The following is a 17,413-nucleotide window of genomic DNA, read 5'->3' on the forward strand; positions in this document are numbered from 1 at the left end:
GCTACTACTTAGACACTTATATGAGTTGGATTTTTGTTAGGTTTGGGATTCGATGCACTGAATGAAACATATCGGTAGGCAACATAGGGAGAGTCTGTGTTCTATGGTATGGCATGACAGTAGGTTGGTTGATACCGCTTAACATTGGGCGGCTGAAAGAAAAAAAAAGGTTTTTTTTCTATTACTATGGGTGTTACTACGGAGTGTGGATGGTTTGATGTGGGTTAGTGTCCTTTTTTTTTTTAAAAAAAAAGGAATCCAACAAGAAGATTGCTACCAACGCAAGACACTGAACACTTCAAGCGCTCCAGCACATCATCGTACCACTGTCTGCCCACAGATCAACCACAGATCGGCCACGCAGCAAGCAATCAACCAAGCAAGCAACCAAGCAACCAAGCAGATCGGTTGCTGCAAGCGGTAGATGAAACCGTTTGTTTCGATCATCAGTCAATCGGTTACACAGCCGAAGCGCCGAGCTGGTCTCGTGAGTTCTGTTGCGTCACAGCCGATTGGCATCTCATCTAGGCACGCACGGCTCAGGAGCAGCAGATCTGAGTGGGATCGTCCGGAAGGGAAGGAAGGGAATGGGATTCTTAATCGGATTTATCCCATATCTATACACGGTACTTGCGATGTGTGAGAAGCCGAATACATAAGAAGGGGGGGGGGGGCGGTAGGTAGGCTAGTTGTAGCTAACCTACCTCTTCAACCCTCATCTTATCCTACTGTATGCGCTTAACGTCAGGTGAAAATGCTGCTACTTGTTATCGGGCAGTGTAGCCACCTAGCGTGACGTCCGCGTTTATGTCTTCCGTCTCCATCTGCAACCGTTTGTCGCGCGCCTCGAGCCGTTGCACATTTTCCTCAGGAGTGGGATCATCGATCGCCAAGAAGTTACCGATCCAAAAGACCCCATGACCTCATGGTCGCTGCAAAAACGCACAGCTCATGCAGGAGAACAGTGCAGATGGATGTCGTGCATCAATCGCGTCGTGGGGATCGGAACATCAGGTGACATTGTGGATTTTGTTCAACGGCGCTTATGTATGCTAGTGTAAAGAGTGCTAAATAAATCAAAACCCACATGATTTCGGTGAAGTATGGGCGATTACAGTACAAGTAGGTACCTAGCGATGTCACTTTGCGATGTGTGCTTGCGCTGTCGTCAAGTGTACAGTTGTATGCATGCATGGATTGGGGGAAAAGGGGGGGGGGGTTCGCTCGGCGGCTTCGGATGCGCAAACGGAGATTGGGGCTTTTTTGGGGGGTAGAGATTCGAGTGAGGGGAGTTCTGCGATGGGAGATTACCGGCAAAGGTATCGATTGTTGGAGACTTGAGATTTTCTAAAAAGATCATTTTCCAAGACCAAGCAGTTTATAGGTTTTCTGTAAGTCGACTTCAAAGTCAACTTCCAAGACAAAAGACGATTGCGAGCTCCGTGATAAGGTTCGCGATCGCAGCTGTTGAGGGCACAGTTGCCCGCGGCAAGTAATCATCTGGGACGCTCGGACCCAACAGCGTGGGAGCACAAAAGTCTAGGCAAACCTGGAAGCTCCACGGCCAAACAAACACACGCGGCCTTGCAGCTTGAGCTCCCTCACAGAGCAATGACAGATTACTTCTCAAAAACATCCCAACATCCCTTTTCTGCTGCTGCATTCCCTCAGCAAGATCGCCGTCTCCACATCTGCATGCTCGCAGAGTCTGATCCAGAAGTTGAGGGGAATCTGATTCTAATGAACATGTGACGAATGCGCGGATCTGAAGTGACGACAACTGACATCGTTCCTGCATTTCTCCTGTGTAGAGAGCTGCAGGTGCCTTGGAGAGTGGGCGGTCGTTGCTCGCTCTCATTGGCCAGCTTGCCAGGGGCACAAATTGGCCCGTGGAGCCCGTGGATGGGGTGATGGTCCGTGCTTGCTTAGGTGGACCCTCAACCCACCACACACCTCCCTCCCCAATCCAGGGCGGCCCAATTCCATCCAATTGCGCAAGAGCATTGCGATTGGCGCCGCTGACACCTTCCCCAGATGATGGCGGGCCGCGCTCACCGTCCCTTTGAGCTCCCATTTGCTGGGCTAGCTTTACTGCAAGCATCCCTGCTACTCCCCTGCTCTGCCAGGTGTCGCCGCCTGTGGATTCCAAGCAGACGGTGAGCACGCACAACAGCGCGGTTCCTGGTTCCTCGCTGGTTCCTTGCAGCGGTTCTGGCGTCTCCTTTCCCAGCTTTCCCCTTTTTGCGGGCCGCTTTTCTCGTCTCTCGTCCCCTTCCATCTCTCTTCTGCCCTCTTGTGTGTCTCGCTGGCGCATACCGCAGTCTCTGCCATTTTATTACGGCAGTCCCCCTCCCTTCCCCCCCCTTTTTTTTTTTTTAATCTGCGCCAATCGACTAGCCAAGCTGTTGGTTGTGCGCCATGAGGCCCAATGCGGCAGAGCGATAATCGCCAACAAAGCACCTGAGACTGAAGACTAGAGGAAAATATTTCTAGAGAAAGAAGGGAAGAAGCCCCGGCTGGGCGTCGATAGAGTCGGTCATTGTGACCGTTGCACGTTACATCTGCTGCATCCGGCATCTGGCATCTGGCATCTGTTGAGAGCTGAGAGCCCGCCTGTGGTCAAAGAGAGAGATCGACCACCACACACCATCTCGGGGGTACTATTCTTAACTCGTTTTTTATATTATAAACGGACTCACTAGTCGACGCACCCCTATGGCCACCGTCGACCCTCCGCACGAGGGGGTCCCCCCACACCCATATCCGTACTCAGAAGAGGCACACTGGCACCGGCACGGTCTCCCCGACACGGACCCAAACTCGGACTTCTACTACAGCCAACGCAGCCGCCTCGACTCGTCTGCATCTCCTGATACGGTATCCGCTTCATCTGACGTCGTGCCCAACCCCAACGACGCGGACTCGCTCAGAGATCTGCACCTACGCCTGGACCCTCTCGATCCAAGCCCCTTACCCGTCCCTCCTCCACGCGAGCAGCCGCATCCCGCCGTGTCACACGCTAAAGCCGTGTCACTGTCATTGTCACCGTCACCTTCACCCGTGTCATCGTCGCACGCGGCCGTTGTTGAAACATTCGACCCAAAATCACACGAAACAAACGCTCATCCCAACTCAAGCATTCCCGGCGTCGGTTTCGGATTGAATAAACAACTCCCTCCGCTTCCGAGTCCTCGCGCCGTCCGCTCTCTCAGCCTTGCCCAGCTCGCCGGTCCCGTCAAGCGGAAGCCCTTGTCCTCCGCAGCGTCGCCGACGGCCATCCGTTTCTCGCTCCGGGCCGGTGCCGCGTCAACTTCATCCCCATCCTTGCCCTACGACCCCGCGTCGCATGTCTCGTTGCCCGCTGATCTGCCCAGGCCCGAGCTGAGGTTTGCCAGATCTTGCTCCGTCGACAGCCCCACCCTCTACGAGTTCCCCCAGCGCAGCTTGCCGGCTCCGAGTGCGCTGAGGGTTGCCATTCCGGACCAAGACCACAGCGAGCCGTAAGTAGTACCTGTTCATTGTCATTGATGCGCTTATAATGCAACGCTGCCATGCCCATGGTTCAAAACTCCGGGCGTGATGTTCCGGTTAAATGTACGTACGCCCCAATATCCCGCTAACCGAACCATACCAATCCACACAGCTCGTCTCCCGGCTCCCCCAGCTTTCGTCAACAACAACAACAACAACAACAATTACACCACCACCAGGACCTGCCCGTCCGCAGCCCGCTCGACTCGCCCGTCCATCCCGTGCAGCTGCAACAAAACACAGCCGTTTCCAGCTCCGCGGCGAGTCAAACGTCGCGCACGCCGTCCTTGGTCCACGAGCTCGGACAACAGAGTCCAAGCGACGAAACGCCCAGCGTCGTCCACACGCAGGACTCGGATCAGGACTCGGACCCCTACGAGCTCGGGTCTGTCTACTCGGACCCGGCGGAGCCTGACGCCGAGCTCGACTCAGACTCACCGCATACGTCACAGCGGGTCAAACCCGCCACGCCCATCGAAGCTCATACCGGCGCTATCAAGACCATGTCCTTGTTCTCGCGGAAGTCGCCGCCTCCGCATCTCAATCTTCAAGCGTCGAACCTGGATGGTCAATCCATCGCGTCGCCCACAAGCCGCGAGCCGAATCTCAACAAACCGTTACCAAAATCACCTGCCTCGTCCAAGCTCAGCGCCTTCTTCGGCTGGGCCACGTCTCCAGCACCGCCGACCACTCCCAGTGACTACGAAGAAGACAAGGCGCCCTTCTCGCCGCTACCCCCCCCTTCGCCCACTTCGCCGCCGAAACGCAGTGGATCCCTTGCCGGTGGCGAGGCCGTCCAGACTCCGATCACGGGAAGGAGTTTGACGTTCCCCAATGTCGGCGATCAGGCTAGCTCGTTGCAATATTGCGAGTCGTACCTACAAACACCAGAGCAGAGCACGACGTCCTTGGGACAGATCGAAGAGATGGAGGACGAGCTGAAGGCCATCAGCGCCGAACTGGCGTCGTCTATTCGACGCGAGATGGACCTCGAGGATCTCGTCGAGCGCCTGCAGGAACAGCTCAACAACCCGCAGGCCCGCGACAAGCGGAGCAGTGACTACTTTTCCGACTCGGGGTACAGCTCAGCCAAGTACAGCGATTATGATGCCGCCAAGGAAGAGATCTCGACGATTCAGCGTCGGGCCGAGCAGGAAAAGGCCCAGATTCGTCTCGAACTGACCCAGAAGCTGCAAGAAGAGCGCGAGAAGCGCCGGCTATTAGATCAGCAGATCCAGGAGCTGTCGAGGCGGGCGTCGCAGATCGACGTCGAGCAGATTAACAATGCCGCCATCACCCAGCGCGTCAAGGAGCTCGAGGCCCAGTGCGAGGATTTGAGCCGCAGGTTAAACGAAGAGCGCCAGGTCAAGAGTAACTTTGAGGATCTGCTCAATGCCCTCAAGGGCGAGCTGGAGACGGCCACAAACGAGCGCGACAACCTGCGCGATGAGGTCATCCCGCAGCTGCAGGCCCGCGTCGAGGGCCTCGAGGCCGAGGCGGCCGAGCATGCCAAGCTCGCCTACGACACGACCAAGATGCAGCAGGAGCTTGAGCAGCTCCGCGCCGAGCAGGCCGAACGCGAGCGGCTCATCGCCGACACGGCCAAACTGCAGAAAGAGATCGAGGCCCTGCGTGCCGAGTGCGCCGAGCATGCCCGACGCGCCCAGGAAGCCTCGCGGTTGCAGCACGAGCTGCAGATGCTACGCTCCGAGAATGCCGAGCTCAAGATGTCGGCTTCTATCGGGAGCCCGCCGCCTGCTCCTCCTCCCCCGCATACCCGCATGTCGATGGGCCTGTCGCGGTCGGCCTCCGTCACCGGTAGCCCCGGCCTGCGTAAGGATCGGCCGCAGTCGTTGGCCAGGTCCAACACCATCAACAAGCCGGGCGAGTCGCGCGAGGTGCTGGCCGAGAGGCTCAAGGACGTGGAAGCGCAGCGCGACGCCCTGCACAGCGCCCTCAAGAGCCTGCTGGAGCGGCAGGAGCTCCAGAACCGCGAGAATGCTAAGCGCATCCGGCAGCTCGAGATGGAGCGCGACCGGCTGCTGTCGGCCTCGCCCAAGAAGGCCGGCTACGAGCGCGAGGTGGCCAAGCTCCGTGACGAGATTAACGTCTTGCGTCGCCGCGCCGAGGACGCCATTGAGCAGAAGTTCCAGGTCGAGAAGGGTCTGATAGGGTTGAAGATGGATCTTGACCGCGCCCAGGAGGAGATTGCTTCCCTCCGGCGTCTGCTCAAGGAGAAGGATATTCTCATCCCCAATGCCTGGGACCGTCCTAGCAGCAGCCACTCGGAAGAGGGGGATGAGCAGGTTCACCTTGGCGTCCCCGTCACCTCGTCTTCGCTCGAGAAGGCATACCAGGATCTGCAGGCCGCCTATGCCGACGCGCTGAAGCGGCTGAAGGGTATGGAAGAGGCTGCCGGCTTTGACGAGAAGATGCAGATGGCCATGCAGCGCCTCGAGCAGGCCCTCGCCAACGCCGTCTCGGATCGCGACCTCGCCAGAGCCGAGGCCGACTCGTACCGCGCGCAGGTCGAGTCCCTGCAAAAGGCCGAGAAGGAGCACCTCGAAGCCGAGCGCGACCTAGCCGAGCAACTCGAGCAGGCAGCTCGCCGCGTCGAGGACTTAGCAGCCCAAGTCCGCGCCCAGCTCGACGCCAACGCCGCCCTCCGCGCCCGCCTGGCCGAAACCGTCGCCCGCGGCGAGGTCGAGCAAAAGATCAGCACCGAGCGCATCGCCTCCATGCAGAACCGTCTGCGCGCCCTCGAAGAGCAGGTCATTGCCGCCCAGACCTCCGCCGAGGAGCGTGTTGCTCGCTACGAGGAAGAAATTGCGCGGCTGAAGGAAGCCCACAGCGCTCAGCTCCAGCGCCTGCGCGATGTGGCGACGGCCTCCGCCCGCGTCAGCAGCACCATCGCTGGTGCCTTGTCGCCCCGTCTCATGCCTCCCAAATCGCCGCTCCTGTCGCCCATGTTTAGCCCCCGCTCCGGGCGGTCGTCACCTGGTCCGCGTCCTTCGTCCCGCATGTCGCTGCCTGGTAGTCCCGCCGCCCGCCCTACCCTGCGCCGCAGCCTGACCGGCGAGTCGCCGCTGGATATGGCGAGCGAGGTGGAGCAGTTGAGGAAGAGGGTGACCGAGTTGGAAGGCCAGTTAGCGGTGGCGGATGCCGAGATGCAGCAAGTTGTGGAGAGGGTGACGCAGAGCCAGATGGAGGTGTTTAGGCTGCAGGAGGAGAGGGATGAAGCGATGAGAATGACCAGGAAGTTGCAAAGATGTTTGGAGGAGGAGAGGATGAGGGTTTTTGAGCGGGAGTGGAGGGAATTGACGCAAGCTCAAGGGGGAGGATTGCAGGTGAGAGTTGAGGCGGATGAGTGAGTGAGTGAGGGGGAGTGAGTTTTTGGGGTTGTTGGGGGGGGGGAGGGAGGAGGAGGAAGGCTCTGATGCGAACCAACGTAAGAAAATGGAAATGAGGGATGCTAGACAGCTTTGCTGTTGGAGACATGCGAGTTGATCTGGTCTAGTCTGGTCTGGTCTGGTCTGGTCTAAGGACTGGTGTTTAGTTTCGTTTCTTTTTTTTTTTCTTTTGTTTTCGGTTTCACTTTCTCTTTTCTTTTCTACCGTCTTATACCCTGTCTCGAGTTTTGGGATATCAAAGGGTTTTTGCATCTCTGTTTCTCTGTATACCATTTTTTTGATTCGTTTTTTTTTTTTGCACACAGCGGGCTTGTCCAGCGACCTTTTTTTTTTTTTTGGAAGGATGATTGGGAAATATGGACCTACTGGATAGTACCTTGTAACTTGTTTTTGGTAACTTTTGAACCTTAACCTTAGTGTATAGTTTGTACTGGCATAGGGTTGGATGGTTACAGGTTGATGATAAGCCTGTTGAACCTGGATAGAAAGAGAGATGTTGGATGGATGGATGGATGGATGGATGGATGGATGGATGGATGGATGGAATAAGTACAGACTAGGAAGTACAAGTACCTAAGAAGTAGGGTAGAAAGGAATGGAATGAAGAGATTAAAAATAAAACATTTAACAATGTTAAACTACTTGTAATATACCCGACAGATGGGCTCGTGGGGATTTGGTTCAGGCAAATTGTGAAAAGACGTGTCGTTGGATGTGTAACTACCGGCATGAACACTTCGACCTTTCAAGACACCAAGGAAGCAATCATTCAAGCCCGGCATGGAGGTATCGGCGAGCAATAAGGTAAGCCCTTCTATGAAGTGAGCTTGGGCTTCACCTCCTTTGTCATACTATCTACTCGCATATGATGGAAGTCTCCCATCTATACTTCCATCTATATAATCGGGGCCATTAGTCAGGAAGAGAGGTGCTACTGATTTCGTCACCTACCGTGCCCCCAGATCTTCCCGAGATATAACATAATCCAATCGCTAAACTCCGAGGTATATTGCTTCAATGTAGGTGTGTATGAAACTTCCTTGTCTTGCGAATTGCTACGGCAGTGTCCTAATCTCTTGGGTCTGGGATGTCACTACACTTGGAGTCGCTTTTGTTTTGTATTTGTTTGATGGCATGGTTCATGTCATCTCTACGACAGGCCTTTGGCATCTGGTTCGTCGAGGTTCAGCGAGCTGGTTGTCCACCAACGACCGGTGACCGCCATAAATTACATACACTACTTTGTGAAGACCCCAGTCCCTCAGGTTCTGGAACCTGGTTACTACCTTCGAGCCCATCTCAGCAAGTTGTGGAATCGTCACAGTCATGATCTGTTAACGGTTGGTATGGGGTTTTCCTGTGCAGATTAGCACGTTAGGGGTTGTAAAAAAGCGGACCATCTAGTCAGTAGAGGAGGCGTTCACATGTATATATATATATATATATATATATATATATCTTATACGATAGGCGTGAAAATCATGTTGCATTATGTTAACACCGGGCTCTGAACAAACATCCTTGTCAACAGCAGTTCGCACCGACGAATCGAATCAAATACATAAGCACCTATCCATCTCGATCTCTATATCTTCTGGAGCCTTGATCCGTAGTGTGGATCGAATAAATGCCCGTTCAATAACAGTTCATAATATAATAGCATATACATCCCTTGATGTTCCTCCAACAGCTTCATCGACTTTCTTTCGGTACGCCAATGTGCCAATACTCTCTGCACGGAACTGTCTCTATTGCTGACTGACGAGTCCCCGTCATGGCTCAGGGGGATGGGTGAATCCTATATTCTATATTTGAAATTTATACTTCAACCCGTTACTATGCCTGCCTTGTTACCATTGCCTGTTTGGGTGTTTGGGCCTTGATGATGACGGTTTTCTCGCAGTTATCGCAGTGTATCTCAGTGCGAGAACTGCGATACCTACACCTGTTGACGCTACTTGGGGGTCTTCCCATCGATCCCCCTGCTATGCTGTCTGCGAGGCGGCTGCTGACCCCCCGTTACCAGCCGTGACAATGACCACTACCAGCCTTACGATTAGGCGGATTTCAGGGCTGTGGTAATACATCCGCCTGACCTCTGCGCGTCTGAGTATTCCAACTTTTCAGCCTCCTCTTCATTGTTGGAGTCGATCATATTCCGTCCATCGTTCTTTCGAGCACACACCCTATAGGTGAAACTTCGACCCGCAGTCTACAGCATGAACGTCTTCAACCTTCCCCTAATCACGGCTGTCGTTGCTGGAACTTGGCTGATGCCACTGTCCGTTTTGTGGTACAAGATCGTCTGAGTGAAAGGCAGTAAGCGGGATCCCGGTTGGGTCAGGGTACAATTTGTGAAGGCGGTTTTCACGCTCTGGCTGATATAAGTCCAGGCTCTCCTGGTGTTATTCTTCTATTTACTTACACTTACAGTCATCGTCAGCTGATGTCCAGAAGCTTTAAAAGACGTTTAGGCAACGTACTAACGTTTGTCTCAAGACTTTTAATCGTTTTCGTTGCCAAAGGTGGGAAATGGTACAGTGGAGAAGACGTTCCAACTAAGCGATGCCCGCTGTTGTCATCTCCCTCTGTCAAAACTACAACTAAGTCATCGCCAGTGGCGGGTTTTCGTTATCACTCCTGAATAGCTTCCAACATGTTTGGTCGGTCATTAGGTTCTGTTATGTGCCTTTAGCTATCGCGCTGCTGGTTCATGGAATGAAGCTGCTCTCGGATTACTAATTGGTACGAAAACAAAAGGGGATTGAGGCCCATACTATGGTAATCTATGGGGCAGTGTTGGCGACGAGTGTGCGGGTGTTGGGATTGGCGCTCTATGTTTGGTGGAAGGGGAGAGTGAGGGGGTAAACCTGTTGGGTGAGTCTCCATGTGTACCATCTGCTCCGTTGTCGTCGGCTGTCAGGCAGGGCTAACGGATGATAGCTGTGCTTAATTTTCGAGCTTTCCCCTCGTCGCGGCTGCCCTCAACTGCGCTCGTCAAGTCTAGCAGCAGCCACGCAGGTTAATGTAAGCTTGAACTATTTCGGTATCGATGCTTTAATTAGAAGCTATCTCTTCACTCCTTATGTATACTGAATGCTAGTCCCCACCTTCGACTTCTTCATGAGTACTATCCTCTGCCTGCTCTATATCATCGTAGCACGCAAGGACAAGCATGGCCTCTGGTCTGGTGGCTCCCGTTTGACACGACATGATACATCTTCCGAGTGACAAACCCCTCCTGGAGCGCAAATGACGCCGGATCTCCCACCCAGGGTAGCCGAACATGAGGAAGCGTTCCGGGGTTTAACAACTGCTTCTCTCGCCACGCCTGTACCACAATCTACCACCGGCATGCCAACCGCAGCAGTTCCAGCAACACAGGGAGCAGGAGGAGGAGCCATCTACGTCTCCCTTCCCGCCACCGGTACTCTAGCTCCGGCATGGATCCCCCAAGGGATGGCCCCAATGGGTGTGGGAGGTGACGTCTCCGTTCTCCTCCCCCAACAACAGCAGAGTGGAGCGGGAGCACCGCTGCCAGCTACCATGATAGTACCCTCGCAGCAAGGATATTGTGTTTACTTTCAACCGCACGTGCAGGCCCAGAGTCAAGGAGTTGTTGAGCTGCCAACGCAGCTGCAGCAGTTGTGGACTAGGGTTAAGTTATCAGAGGGGAGGGCGGAATTGAAGTGAGATGAGTGGTTTCAGCAGGGATGAGCAAAGGGATTGCTTTGTATCAACTTTAGACTGGACACTCGTGACTCAAAAGATATTTTTAAAAAGTAAACAAGGCATATAATGCAGACAAAACCCTTGTTCTCCATCTCGGCAGTGTTTACTGTTCATCTCTTCTGAAGGTGCTGCAATCGAAATGGTTATTCATGTCTGTGTCTGGATAGTTTCTTTATTTCTGATCTTATTCAAACAATCATGGTCATTGGCATGAGGAAATCTAAAGGAGGATGGCAGGCATGGATGGAAGAGACAGTAGTAGTCTACTCTAGGATGCCTAGTGAACATGCAGACAAGAGGCTAGATATATTGGCCACAAACAAACAAGCTCCCTGTGCAGCGAAATGACCAAAAAACCAAGTCAAAACCTTAAAATGGCTCAAAAGACACCGAAAACAGTCGAAACACCAAAACAGCATAAAGGCATGTAAGGCCTGCTGTATGCAAAAACATGAAGCTCAGATGTACATCTGAACCCAGCAGAAAATGGGCAGCTCTTTTTTTTTTTTCCCTTTTACAGGAAAGATATTATGTTTATGCGGGATTCCCGGTGAGCATGTATTCTGGACGCCAGATATCCCGGCTAGCTGATAAAAATGCTCTATCAAAATACTGAACATGGCCCAAAGCCCAACGTCAAGTTAAAAGGAGAAAAAAAAAAGAAAAAGAAAAAGAAAAGGCTCCGAAAATTCTGTAAGGCCTGCAGTGATCAAAAACAAGAGCAAAGATCAGGTGAGCAGGCATTTAGTTTAAAGACAGAAAGTAGATGTCTCCCTCAGCGCTTCGCTTCAGGTCTAGGTAATCTGCTATGGTGATCCGTGATAATACCCACAGCACACTCCATGGTGATATGCTACGTAGTTAAAATAGCAAGCTGCTCTTTTCTCAACGAGTTTGTTCGGCAAAGTCCTTGCTATGTCAGTATGTGTCAGATGCTCGGGCTGGGTACCTACTTGGTCATACGCATGTATAGCTCTAGCCGTCAACGATGGCTCTAGGCTGAAGGCTAGCTAGCTAGCTACGTGCTACGGCTTTCTGCCTGCTTCTCTTTGTTACCTGTCTCCTATATAGCCTTGCTTTAAGTTCCAGGACGGTTGGGTTTCTAACCATGATGTTACCTTATAAGCAAGGTTTACCATGTTGGTGTTATCCCCTACTCTTGACCCTGCGGTGTTGCTTCTTCCGCATTGAAGAATGTCTGAGGCAAAGCACTGAGTGGGGGCTCTTGTTACCACCGATGTCGCGGTGTAGAAAACCCCTTTCTGGAGGTGCTGGCCTTGCTGGTGCCTAGCCTGGATTTAAGCGTCACATTTAGGTGAGCCATGCTTTGCTGCGTGGATTGTGTCTGATAGATTGGTAGATAGTAGATGTTACAAATTCTTGTGATAACAGGGTTGGATTGTTTCAGGTAGCCTCAATGGTATGTTGGTTGCTTTAAAGTAAACAAGGATGAAGGAATAAGAGAGTAGGTGAGTTCAAGCAAGCTCGGAGGATGATAACGAGGCACAAAGTGTCATGTTCATTCTTTCTTTCTTACCTGTTATCTTTACTGTGGTATTAGGCTCTTACGAGTTGGAAAGTTCATTGTACTACAGAGTCTTGGGTGCTCGTTCCCAGGAACCCGTTCTACCACAGCTGAAGAGGACCGTGTTTTCTTGTCAAACTCATTAGCTTATTATTTTTTTTCGAGATATTGGCTTGAGAACTCGGCAGATTCCTTGAGTTAGATTTCACCTGGGCAGTAAAAATCATTATCTGGCTCAGGCTTCAACATTGGCATTGCCGCTGCTGCCTAAGAGATTCCCTCTTCTTCAGCGCTCTTCTTCAAGTTGGGATAAGGATAAGGGTGGGGGTCCTCGCCACCACTACACATAGTCTGCCTTTCACTGCGCCTCTTGATCTGCGGTAGGCCTTTCCATAGATGTATGTGGTGTAGGTGTGGGCGATGTGCATCACCAACAAAAGCCCCCTTACCCACGCACACAGCCAGTCTATACCTAGGCCGTGATGAAATCCATGATGCGGCAGTTTTTCTTCCCTCTATTCACATACACATACGGGCACATATATTTCCTACCTATTACTCTGCCATCTGCATGGCGTGCATTCCCCCTCCATCTCGTGATGCTTGTTCCAGCGTTCTGGTTGGCCAAGCAGGCACCACTGACAAGCTTTTGCAGGGGCGGATTTGCTTCCGCCCCTCTGGGACTGTACCTAGCATTCGCAATCTCTGGTTCTGCTTCTTGATGAGATTGATGAGATGCAAGGCGTCTGGTCTATGCATTCATGCAGAAGGAAGAGGAGGGAGAGCAGATGGCAAGGTGATAAGACTGGTTGTTGGTTGTTTGGTGGAGCAAGATGTAAGTTAGAGTGCCGCGCCGAGTGCTACGTTTGGCGGGATGAAAAAAAAAAGGGAGGGGGGGCATTGGAAGGGGATTGGTTGAGGCGAAGGGGGAGAAAGTTTGGTTGAGTGGTCCCAGGCGAGAGGGACGTCTGTGGGAGTGAGGCGAGGTTGGGAGAGCCAAGATGATTGGCACGGGTGCGACGCCGTGCCGCGTAAGAGAGCCTCTTGATCTTCCCATCATGATGGTTCTCATCTTAAACACACCATCATCGTGCTTTCTTGCAGGCTTCTAGCAAGACATCAACCATCAACGCAAGACATTGCTCCGCTATCTGTTAAAGTTATGGAGCCCTCCCGTCTATCGGGATTCTGGCCAGACCATTCTCTTAGTCTCTGGCCCATGGCATGGTGCAACGGTGTCAGTGGTGTGACTTTGCATGCTAGGTCCTGCAGGCTCTTTTTTTTTTTTTTCAAGACAAAAGGAGGAACCAGACTAAGGTGACACGCTTTGCCCCGTACGGTTTTTATCTGGGGAAAAGTTGATATCGCTGTTACTGTACCCATTGATAAGGCATTGAGGCCCATTTCGCAGCGTTGCCCCGTTGTGACTGCATGGCCGAGCGGATCAATCGATTATGGAAGGGCGATCGGAACACTCGGCAACTTAATAAGGAGCATTACTTGCCTAGGTCAGTCAGCCCGTAAGACATGGGGATAATCCAGCTGTTCTGGGCCAGTGTCAGTGTTCAGTTTCCAAATCGAAGAGGGAGGGAGATAGGATAGGGATTGGGGCGGATGAATCAATGTTTCATTCTCCGTTTTGCTGATCCAGATGTGCCGCACAAGCGCCCGCGAACAGACCTTTTCACGCGTCTGTGGATTAAATGCCGGCAGTAGCCATGATCTTCCATCCCGTCCCCAGGCCCATCAACCCCAGACCGAGACTTTGTTCCTCGTCACTAACCAAGAGAAAGCAAAGGCCAAGACAAGAAGACAAGGCGGGAGGCGGGCCAAGGCACGCTGAAAGTGGAGTGGGGGATCCCTGCCATGCCAAGGCTGACCCCCGCGAGTGGACCCCTGTTCGTTATGCATCCCGCCAATCGACCCGAGGCGTTGGAACCAGGGGCAGCAGCCAATCAGGCGAGGTTCAAGTGTGGATCCAAGTCCTTATCTCGAGGCGCGGGGGCTTGGCATATACCCACCTTCCGCACTGGGGGACGCCAGTGTTATCGCGGGGTGTGTTAGGTGACTTTTTTGTGTCATTGTCACCACCTCACTCGGCAGGCCATTTATGATCGAGGATTGTGGATAGCCTTTCTGCAGCGTCTGCGCTGAAGGATCGGTATTTCGATGGTATCCATTACGGATGGATGGATGATGATGGAACTGAGGAGATGGAGACGCTGGATGAGTGGTAAAGCTCTCACAACAGCTTTTTATACTCTTTTAGGACATGTAACTCAAAAAAACTCCAAGCTGACAACTCGATTCCAGCTTGATCATGCCAATCCCAAACAGCATTATGATCTTTGCTTGAGTGAACTGCAGGGGCAGGACGTTGCCAGCAGCAAGCCGGCCCACCACTCAGCTCGGCTCACGGTGCTGGTCAACAGTTGACCAGCTCGAAACCTTATCTCAACCTTCTCGCCCACGCTGCCCCGGTCCCTGTCGATATGGAGACCTTGTGCAAATCCGTCTAGTCTGGTCACACCGTTACGGTTACGGCCAGGCCAGAAGAGGTCAATGATGATCGTGATGATCGATCCTCTGTTTGCATGTCTCACACACACACACACACGCCCCCTTCTCCACTCATCTTCCCTTTCTTCACTCCCCTGCCCCCCCCTCCCTTCTTAGGAACTAAGGTCGGTAAACGGCTGCATGGTCACACGATTTTGCTCCCGTCTCGTCCTGTTGCTTTTCTAGCCCATTGCGAAAGCCGCGATCGGAACCTTGTACTGCAGTGTTGTGCTCGTCAGCAAGTGAAAAAAAAAAAAAAAATCTTGCTCGTCTTGCCACAAAGCCAAGTAACCGAACAGGCGGCTGCAGGGACGGGAAAGACGAATAAGGTAAGGCTGGGGAACTGCGCATGGCCTATGCAAGCCTCGTGCCACAGAGTTGGATGGGGGACGGGATGGGGCAGGCAGGGCAGGGCACAGCAAGACACGGGAGATGGGGGCTTGGATGGATCAACATGGTGTTCCCAAGCGGAGGGTGTGACTGCGGCAGGATTGATATTATTACACGATGTGCTCCTGTGTCTGGTATCTAACAGGACATATTGATCTTGACCAGTTCTCTCTCTTTTGCTATATTCTCTCTTTGCTGCCGTACTACTGCTGCCGCTTTTGTTGATGTGGACGTTAACTTGACGTCCCTCGACCTGGCTCAAGCCCAACTGACTGCACACGAAGAACAAAAAAAAAAATAAACACAGTCCAGACAACTCGTGGACATCACATAGTCTGATAACCGCGATGGACGGGGTAGACCTAGACCACCTCCCCTACTCGCCGTTGGTGCCATACAACGGCACCGGCAGCCTCGGCGGCGACCCGTTGGAGGAAAACCTCAACATCTGGTACGAGTCGGGCGACATTGCCTTCATCATCTTCTCGACAGCCCTCGTGCTGCTCATGATTCCGGGCGTAGGGTACGTTTTCTTCCTCCTGCTCCTCCTCTCCCCTCTCAGGGTCTCTTGACAATCTCCCCTAACAAGTACACAGACTCTTCTACTCCGGCCTAGCCCGCCGCAAATCCGCTCTCTCCCTCATCTGGCTCTCCGTCATGTCCGCCGCCGTCACCAACTTCCAGTGGTTCTTCTGGGGCTACTCCCTTACCTTCTCCCGCTCCGGAAGCCGCTTCATCGGGGACCTCTCGCACTTCGCCTTCCGTGACCTGCTCGCGGCTCCCTCGGTCGGCTCCCCGCGCGTCCCGGATCTGCTGTTCGCCGTCTACCAGGGCATGTTCTCTGCGCTGACCGTCGCCCTCGTCACCGGCGCGGTTGCCGAGCGCGGACGCATGCTACCCTGCGTCGTGTTCATGTTTATTTGGAGCACTGTCGTGTATGACGCCATTGCCTGCTGGACATGGAATCCGAATGGGTGGTCGAATCGCATGGGCGGGTTGGATTTTGCCGGCGGCACGCCCGTACATATCGCCAGTGGCGCCGCCGCCCTGGCGTACTCTATGATGTTGGGTAAGAGGAGGGGGCATGGCACGCATGAGTTGAATTACAGGCCGCATAATGTCACGCATATTGTGGTCGGGACGGTGTTCCTCTGGGTTGGGTGGTTTGGGTTTAATGCCGGTTCGGCGCTGGCGGCGAATATGAGGGCGATCATGGCGGCCGTTGTGACCAACCTCGCTGCTTGTGTCGGCGGTGTTACCTGGTGCTTGTTGGATTATCGTCTGGAGAGGAAGTGGTCAACTGTTGGCTTCTGCTCGGGCGTCGTAGCCGGCTTGGTCGCCATCACCCCTGGCTCCGGTATGTCCTCTCCCTAACCTTCCGCCGCTTATGCTACTATAAGCACTCATGCTAACGACCGTAGGCTTCGTCCCCGCCTGGGCAGCCGTTCCTTCCGGCGTGCTAGGCGCTGCCTTCGCCAACTACGCGACTAAACTCAAGTTCCTCCTCGGCGTCGACGACGCCCTCGACATCTTCGCCGTGCACGGCGTGGGCGGCCTGGTCGGCAACCTCTGCACGGCCTTCTTCGCCGACAAGAGCGTCGCCCGCCTAGACGGCATGAGCAACCCCATCGGCGGCGGCTGGCTCAACCAGCACTGGATCCAACTGCCCATCCAGCTGGCCGACTCGTGTGCTGGTGGCGCATATTCGTTTGTCATGACGTGTCTGATTCTGCTCTTGATGAATCTGATACCCGGGCTGCATCTCAGGGTTGAGGAGGCGGCTGAGATTGTGGGTGTGGATGATGCTGAGATTGGTGAATTCGCATATGATTTTGTGGAGTTGACGAGAGAGGTAGTGGTCGATGTTGATGCGACCGTGGCGGGGAGCTCGAATAGGGGTAGTGGAGGGTTTGGGTATGGGGAGAGCGCTAGCATGTTCTCGAATGGCGAGCGCGAGCAGGCTGGGCAGTACTTTAAGGAGTCGAGGATGTATCAGGTTGGGATAGCGCGGTAGGCTACTGCCGCGGGCATTGGATAGGCTGGTTGTTTGCTCCTTGATACCTTTGCTTTGGGTTGTACATACAAATACCAGGGGTTTGGCTTTGGCATTTCCGGCTATGCCGGGGGATTTTGGGCTGCTTTTGTAGAGAGATACCATTGGCTTCGTGTAGATAATAGTTAATTCTAGAGTATCTAAAAGTGTGTCCTCAGAGAGACTTTGAGTTGTTCACTTAGTGTCACTAGCCGCAAGTGCAACGTCTCCTAT

General features: G+C 53.4%; 3 protein-coding genes across 3 annotated transcripts; all 3 read left to right on the forward strand.

Annotated features, from left to right (window-relative positions):
• Positions 1-2,715: 2,715 nt before the first annotated feature.
• Positions 2,716-6,902, forward strand: CTHT_0053360 (uncharacterized protein; the record flags this gene model as incomplete). Its single annotated transcript, XM_006695610.1, has 2 exons — positions 2,716-3,500; positions 3,644-6,902. 2 exons carry the CDS (start codon positions 2,716-2,718, stop codon positions 6,900-6,902), a joined length of 4,044 nt encoding a protein of 1,347 aa, XP_006695673.1.
• A 3,291-nt stretch (positions 6,903-10,193) lies between these two features.
• CTHT_0053370 (uncharacterized protein) lies at positions 10,194-10,634 on the forward strand (the record flags this gene model as incomplete). The annotated part of the gene is made up of 1 exon (XM_006695611.1): positions 10,194-10,634. The coding sequence occupies one exon, from the start codon at positions 10,194-10,196 to the stop codon at positions 10,632-10,634; it is 441 nt and encodes a 146-aa protein (XP_006695674.1).
• Positions 10,635-15,494: 4,860 nt separating this feature from the next.
• CTHT_0053380 (putative ammonium transporter protein) lies at positions 15,495-17,161 on the forward strand (the record flags this gene model as incomplete). The annotated part of the gene is made up of 3 exons (XM_006695612.1): positions 15,495-15,670; positions 15,744-16,504; positions 16,569-17,161. 3 exons carry the CDS (start codon positions 15,495-15,497, stop codon positions 17,159-17,161), a joined length of 1,530 nt encoding a protein of 509 aa, XP_006695675.1.
• Between the last annotated feature and the right edge of the window lie 252 nt (positions 17,162-17,413).

Source organism: Thermochaetoides thermophila (genome assembly GCF_000221225.1).
Source record: "Thermochaetoides thermophila DSM 1495 unplaced genomic scaffold scf7180000011820, whole genome shotgun sequence".
NCBI lineage: Eukaryota > Fungi > Ascomycota > Sordariomycetes > Sordariales > Chaetomiaceae > Thermochaetoides > Thermochaetoides thermophila.